A 7,241-nucleotide genomic window follows, 5' to 3' on the forward strand; every position below is an offset into this window, starting at 1 on the left:
GAATGTTGAAACATGTAAACTTACGAGGAGGGATTGATCAAAGTTTTTTGCTTGAGAATCCAGGGCAAAACTATAAATGAATTTGAATAATTTTTATTTTGTACTTGATTTTTTGTTAAGTGGAGTTTTAGGCCATTGTTGTTCTTAGCTTAAGGGGATTTTAATTTTGAATTATGGTAGTTTTTGCTCATATTCAAGTTTCTGTTTTTATATTATAGTATATTTTTTAAAAGAATTTTTTACCTTAGAAAAAGAATTAAATTAATGTTTTTAGATAGTTTTAATGTGTTGATATAAAAAATATTATTTAAATATATTTTTAAGTAAAAAACATCATACTTTATAATACCAAATATTCATTTAAAAAAAATATAAATTATGATTGAGAATATTTTTTTCCCCAACATTCCACACCCAGAACACAATGTAATAAACTTTGTTTTTAAAGCTGCTGCTATCTTCCTAGTTCCTTCTCATATTGTAAATTTGAAATTCCAGTAGTGCCCATTGACAACATATATTAAAGAAAAATTGTGAGAATTCAAAGGATTATGACTCAAATGGAGAACTTGGAAGCAAGTGTTTTCATGGCCCATAACCTTCTGTAGATTAGACTATTAAACCAAAAAAAAAAACACAAAAGAATGACAGTAAAGTTATTCAATTTCAAAGACATTTATGTCCTTGTAAAAATAATAAAAAACAAAATATAAATAAATAAACAAAAACTGAGACTTTGAAAGTAAATGCAAAGAGAAGACTGGTCTGTCTCTCTCTCTCTCTCTCTCTCTCTCTCTCTCTGTAGTTGTTGTTCATCATCGAAACAACTCCTGCTCCTCCTCCTCTACTTTGTGATTTTTTATAGTAAAAAGTACCTGGAGAATTGAATTAAGACATTGTTGCTGCTGCTGTTGATCCCTTCTTCTTCCTTTCACTAAAAACTAGTAACCATCAGGTAGGTAATAGGTATGCAACCATTTCTATTACCTTTTCTTTTATCTTTATTGACGCTCTTTTCGTGATTTATTTCTAATTACCTGATCTAATATCTGTCAGACCCTCCTTTTCATTTCATAAAGCTTTAAGCTTTGAATTTGTCAAATTTAGTCTTTACAAGTTGAATTTGTCAAATTGCAGCTCAATCTTCTGCCTTCTTAGTCTTTCTCAATTAGTTGTTTCAATGGCTTGATGGGTTTTGATTTTGAGGGTCTTGTCATGTAAAAAACTTGTGTCTGTGTGTTTTGGTTAACAGTTATGGTGTTTTTATCACAGAAGGAGAGTCTAGGATCTGGATGACTGAATCTCTCTGAGGAGTTTCAGGTTTCGATAATTCATGCAATAATTGCAAAGGCATGTCTTTTTCACTTCAGAGATGTAAATTTCTTTTTATAATGTTTATATATTTGCTTTCTGGTATAATCAGTTAAGGCAATTTGCCCCCATACAGGTTCCTAAATTGGTCTTGTTCTGTGGGGAGGATTAGTTAACGATTTGTCTGTTATGTGTCAATTTGTTTCCTTTTATCAGCTTCCTAATCATCACTAGAAGATTAGCTTTTTTACAGATTTCTGTCCTTTTATGTTCAATTGCGTTCTTGTCTCACATTAATTGTGCGTTTCAACAAATACTAAGAAAATTAGTGAATGCAACACCTGTCAAAGTCAAATGGAGTTGTGGTTTGATGTTGATTTTAGCTTAAAAGTTTTCATTTGTGTTTGTTTCTAGGTCCCATCTGGAGATACTGCACCATCTAATGAGTGTGACTAATTTTGGATAAGAAGATTTGGGTCTTGTTGATTTCATTCTAACTAGCATTCATGATTGGAAAAATGGTGGAAGGGCCCAAATTTACTGGAATCATAGGAGGAAATACCAACAATGAGAACAACTACTATGATTTCACTCAAGGGTTTTACCAAAAACTTGGTGAGGGCACCAACATGTCTATCGACAGTTTACAAACAAGCAATGCAGGTGGATCTGTCTCAATGTCAGTGGATAATAGTAGTGTGGGATCCAGTGATTCTTTAACCCACATCTTAAGCCATCCAGGTTTAAAACCTGTCAATCACCACAACTACAGTGTCTCGGTGGGACAGAGTGTGTTTCGCCCGGGGAAGGTCACCCATGCACTAAATGATGATGCGTTAGCTCAAGCATTGATGGATCCTAAGTACCCAACTGAGGGGCTGCAGAATTATGATGAATGGACAATTGATTTGAGAAAACTCAATATGGGGACAGCCTTTGCCCAAGGTGCTTTTGGAAAGTTATATAGAGGAACATATAATGGGGAGGATGTTGCAATTAAGATATTAGAGAGGCCAGAAAATAGCCCTGAGAAGGCACAATTGATGGAGCAGCAGTTCCAGCAAGAAGTTATGATGCTTGCAAATTTAAAGCACTCCAATATTGTGCGATTTATTGGGGGCTGCCGTAAGCCCATGGTTTGGTGTATTGTGACCGAATATGCAAAGGGAGGGTCAGTTAGGCAGTTTCTAACAAGGAGGCAGAATCGTGCAGTGCCATTGAAATTGGCAGTCAAGCAAGCATTAGATGTCGCAAGGGGAATGGCATATGTTCATGGACTTGGATTTATACATCGTGATTTGAAATCAGATAACCTTCTGATTTCAGCTGATAAATCTATAAAAATCGCTGATTTTGGTGTTGCACGGATTGAGGTGCAGACTGAGGGGATGACACCGGAAACTGGGACATATCGTTGGATGGCTCCGTAAGTCTAAAATTTTTACGCATTGAGTTTTCTTTGTGTGTTACTTTATGGTTGTCATGCATATGTGTTGAACTTTTGTTCCTAATTGGATTGATGTGTTTTACAATGTTAATTTTTTTTATTTTACCATGTGATTAACAGATCTCGCATGGAATGGTAGTAATTATAAGTTTTTGAAGAAATGGTTGTTATTTTCCTCATTGTGTGTTGTTGTTTAAATAAAGGAATGAAACACCAATAATAAATGAGGGAGACATTTTAGAAAGTTGAGAATTTCTTCCCTTTTTGTTCTTGTGCATGTTGTGTTGTGTGTCTATGTATAACTTGCCTTGCATGGATGTCCCTTTTTACAAATCAATTCAAAGATTTATATCCCCACCGTGTTTAGTTCCATAGATGGAGACTGATGGTGGCAAATGAAGCAATATACATGTTTATCATGTGGGAAGGTTTCCTTTAGAGTATTTGAATTCTATGGCATTGTCCTTTGAAGTGCTATGCTATTTTGCCATTAGGATGGAAGAACTAGCAACTGGTGTCTTTTTCCCTGTTTTCTCTCTCTGTTGTTTTTCCCACTAAATACAGTTTAACTTTAGCAACTTAAAAGGCAGCTCCACTTTTCACATCTTGACTGTGCCGCGAGAACTTCTAGTGAACGATCATGGTGTCTCTCAATGGAGTAACTTGTTTTAGACATTTATATGGTGTGATTGTGTTGTAAAAGGGATAGATACCGTAAGAAGAGCTCTATCTTTCACTTGTCTTCACAAAGATTTTCCTAGATTTTTCACCCCTCTTCTGATTCTACCCCCTTTTGATGTTAATTAGAACTTGCAAATCAGTTTAAACTTAACAAGTCATGTGGCAAGGATTACGTAATGGGGCTTGATTTCTTTATAAGGAATGGTCATTTTTAGAATTCTGATTTGCATCTGGCTAAACAAGCTAGACCTAAATCTTTGAATGTAAGCAGCATTCAAATGTGTAAATAAATAATTGCTCATTTAAGTCCGGTTCCTTTTTTGGGGCACACCAGACTTTCTTCAGCTTTTTTTTTTTAATTAATTGAATGATGTTGTTTTAATATTATTTTTTTTGTTAAATGATGTCATCTCTTTTTTCATTTGATGGCATCACTTAGATGAGGTGGGGTTTCTTGTAGGTTTGAAATATCATATCATTTCTATCTTCCTTGGGAACATGGGATCACGTGTGACCAAATAAATAAATCAAAACTTTTACCTGTTTATTCAGCACATCGCTATTTTAAGGCCAAGCTTTTCATATACTATCATACAATATGGTTTTGCTGGTAGACATGATTGCTCCAAGAAAAAACCTGATAACTTGTTTGTTTCTCAATGAAACAGATTGTCTTCCATAACAGAGGTTTATGTTTGTGTACATGGAAGTTCTTGCCTGTGCTTAAATATATTTTTCTAGAAGGGAATCCAATGATTATTAATTGGAGTTTGATGCATGCTCTAGGGAATCAATTATTGTGTTTGTTTGTTGCACTACAGTAAGCTTTATATTCTTAGTTCTACCAAAAATCAAATATATATGAGTTTTTCTGAATAGCTGTTTTTATGAATCTGCAAACTTATGTCAATTGTTGGCAACAGGTTGTGTTTGTAACTGTTCTCTTATGTCTTTGACTTGCCCATTTGTACAGAGAGATGATTCAGCATAGGCCCTATACGCAGAAGGTGGATGTGTATAGTTTTGGGATTGTCCTTTGGGAGCTCATAACAGGTTTGCTCCCCTTCCAGAACATGACAGCAGTGCAGGCTGCATTTGCAGTGGTGAACAAGGGAGTGAGGCCAGTTATCCCAAATGATTGTCTGCCTGTACTGAGTGACATCATGACCCGCTGCTGGGACACCAATCCTGAAGTCCGCCCCCCCTTCACTGAGATTGTCAGGATGCTTGAGAACGCTGAAACTGAGATCATGACTAGTGTGCGCAAGGCACGTTTCAGGTGTTGCATGACTCAACCCATGACAGTTGACTGATCCAGAACATACGACCGAAAAACAGATCGTAAAGAGGATACAAATGAAAACTGAAGTATAAACTGAAGCTGTATGAACTGAACTTGTATGTTTGTGTATGTATCAGTATTTTTTTTTTCAAGATAGGGAGAAGTTGACCATTTAGATTGATGGTTTCTGTTTTTTGGTGTCAATTGTACTGGAGTAGCGTGGTTGAAGGTCATGGTTTCCTAGCTGTAGTAGTAGGGGAGCATTGATGTATCTTCCCTCTGTAGCCATATATATGTACCTGCCCTTTTCGTTGTTGTTGGTTGTTGTTTTTAATATAACAAATGCAGGTTCTCTTTGGATTAATAATGCCCCCCCCCCCCCCCCCCCCCCCCCCGCTCTCTTTGCTTACCAGTGCCCTATGTATTCGCAGGGAACCTGTTATGCTTACCAGGCATTCTCAGGTTCAGTTGGTGAATTAGTTCTCTTCAGGGATGGATTTTCGTTTATTGTACTTGTAAATTGATGTCTCTAGGATCAGGATTGGGTGCTTGTGAGGGTATATACGTCACAGATACTTGCGCAGTTGATCCTGCGAGAAGCTGCACAAATCCATCATAGGTTCCAGACAATAAACATATACCTTCGGAACATTTTCTAAATCATTCCTCCGTATGAGTAAATGAAAGTAATAACCATCCTGTAAAATCAGAGTAAAGGAAAATTTTGTATGACAAAAGGTGTAGGTTGGTGACGTGGATTTGGTAAAAATATTGTGGCAGCCAAGCAGGACTCGTTACGGGAGTAGATTTCACTACTTGGTTAAGCTTAGACCACAGAATCGAATTCCAAAAGTGAGACGAAAAATGACCTGAACTAGATGGCTATTTCTGATGCATTGCAGTTCCTCCTAGTCTATTCACACACAATGATTCTGCCATTAGCACCAAATCTTTCAACATGCACCACAGAGTTTATAGTTAATTATATTATTAAACCTCAAACCCATCTTCCAACACGCTCCGAATCCAATGCCCAAAATCATAAAAATGATGCCCTACCAGAAGCCAGAGGAGGCTCCAGTTCGACGTTGACCTAAGGCATGGCCAGATCCGGCCATGTAGGTGAGTGAGTTGTGGATACAATGACTTGGTCATTCAAGCAGATGGTTCAACATCAAACAGGAACCTTTTGAATGGCCTTCGACGTCACCAGAGCAATGGATTTGAATTTACAGAAGTGAACAAGTCATTTTGCAGACAATAACCCTAGCAAGTCATCCAGTTATGTGCCTTGGCTCGACTCTTAAGTTTAATCAACTACTCAAGATTTCTAATTGCTGGAGTCATCAAATCAATCAATCATCATTGACAAACACAAATAAATTTAATAGAAACCCGTCAACGAAAAACAGTAAACATCAACGAAAGGCTTTGCTTGCTTGAATTAAGCAGTATCAAAAAGTACAGAGCTTTAAAATTAAATTGATCTTCCGTAATCAAGCAAGCAAGAACAAAAACAGTTGAATAAACTAGCCAGTAATCATAGTACCAATGCCTTCTTCAGACATAATCTCATGAAGCAAAGAATGTTGTACTCTTCCATCAATAATACTAGCAGTTCTAACACCTTGACTAAGTGATGCCACACAACAATTCACTTTCGGTATCATCCCACCAGCCACTTTCTTCTCATCAATCAATTTCTTCACTCCCTTTATATCAATCTCCTTCAGCAAACTCCCTGGATCATCCTTGTTTTCAAGTATCCCGGCCACATCCGTCAACAATATCAGCTTCTCGGCCCCCAATGCAGCAGCCACCTCCCCTGCCACAGTGTCAGCATTGATGTTATAGGACTGGCCCAACTCATCCGCCGCCACGGATGCAATCACTGGTATATGCCCATTATTAACAAGAGGCTGCAAAATAGTGGGGTCTACGCGTGCAACCTCGCCAACAAACCCCAACTGGGCAGAATTGGGAGTTGGTTTGGCCATAAGAAGGCGTCCATCCATCCCAGAAAGGCCAACCGCGGTGGCACCAGCCTTATTGATCAAAGAAACAAGGTCTTTATTAACCTTACCCACCAATACCATAGAAACAATCTCCATAGTCTTGGCATCAGTTACGCGGAGACCCTCATGGAAGAGAGGCTCAATGTTGAGGAGTTTTAGCCAGTGGTTGATTTCTGGGCCACCACCGTGGACTAAAACAGGGCGGAGACCAACACAAGAGAGGAGGACAAGGTCGCTTACAACAGAGGCTTTGAGTTCAGGTTGTTTCATGGCAGCGCCGCCGTATTTGACGACAATGGTTTTGCCCCTGAATTTCTGGATGTAAGGTAGGGATTCTGATAGTACATCAACTCGGAATTGGTTGGCAGAAGTAGTGGGAGTTGGGATGGTGGCGGCGGCGGAGGATTTGATGGTGAGAGAGTGGGAGTGGTGGGAGAAAGGGAAGGAAAGGGTAGTTGGGGTTTTGAGGAGATTAGAGTATTTTGAAGAAGAAGAGAGGGAAAGA

General features: G+C 38.1%; 2 protein-coding genes across 5 annotated transcripts in view; one reads left to right on the forward strand and one right to left on the reverse strand.

The window, feature by feature from the left end:
* Positions 1 to 754: 754 nt before the first annotated feature.
* On the forward strand, positions 755 to 5,085 carry LOC105112632 (serine/threonine-protein kinase HT1). 3 transcript variants are annotated; one of them, XM_011008393.1, is made up of 4 exons: positions 755 to 966; positions 1,273 to 1,350; positions 1,726 to 2,737; positions 4,413 to 5,085. In XM_011008393.1, the coding sequence occupies exons 3-4, from the start codon at positions 1,818 to 1,820 to the stop codon at positions 4,750 to 4,752; spliced, it is 1,260 nt and encodes a 419-aa protein (XP_011006695.1). In that variant the 5' UTR covers positions 755 to 966; positions 1,273 to 1,350; positions 1,726 to 1,817; the 3' UTR covers positions 4,753 to 5,085. The 3 variants fall into 3 exon arrangements, with proteins under 3 accessions (XP_011006695.1, XP_011006694.1, XP_011006696.1); XM_011008392.1 differs by having other exon boundaries at positions 755 to 955; XM_011008394.1 differs by lacking the exon at positions 1,273 to 1,350 and having other exon boundaries at positions 755 to 955.
* Positions 5,086 to 6,100: 1,015 nt separating this feature from the next.
* LOC105112631 (acetylglutamate kinase, chloroplastic-like) overlaps positions 6,101 to 7,241 on the reverse strand; it is a 1,370-nt gene continuing 229 nt past the window's right edge. Inside the window, exon 2 of one of the 2 annotated variants that reach the window (XM_011008390.1) lies at positions 6,101 to 7,236. In XM_011008390.1, coding sequence (XP_011006692.1) covers positions 6,251 to 7,236 — 986 coding nt within the window. In that variant the 3' untranslated portion in view covers positions 6,101 to 6,250. The other variant, XM_011008389.1, reaches the window with a different exon arrangement.

This window comes from Populus euphratica, unplaced genomic scaffold (assembly GCF_000495115.2).
Source record: "Populus euphratica unplaced genomic scaffold, PopEup_1.0 scaffold353.1, whole genome shotgun sequence".
Taxonomy (NCBI): Eukaryota; Viridiplantae; Streptophyta; class Magnoliopsida; order Malpighiales; family Salicaceae; genus Populus; species Populus euphratica.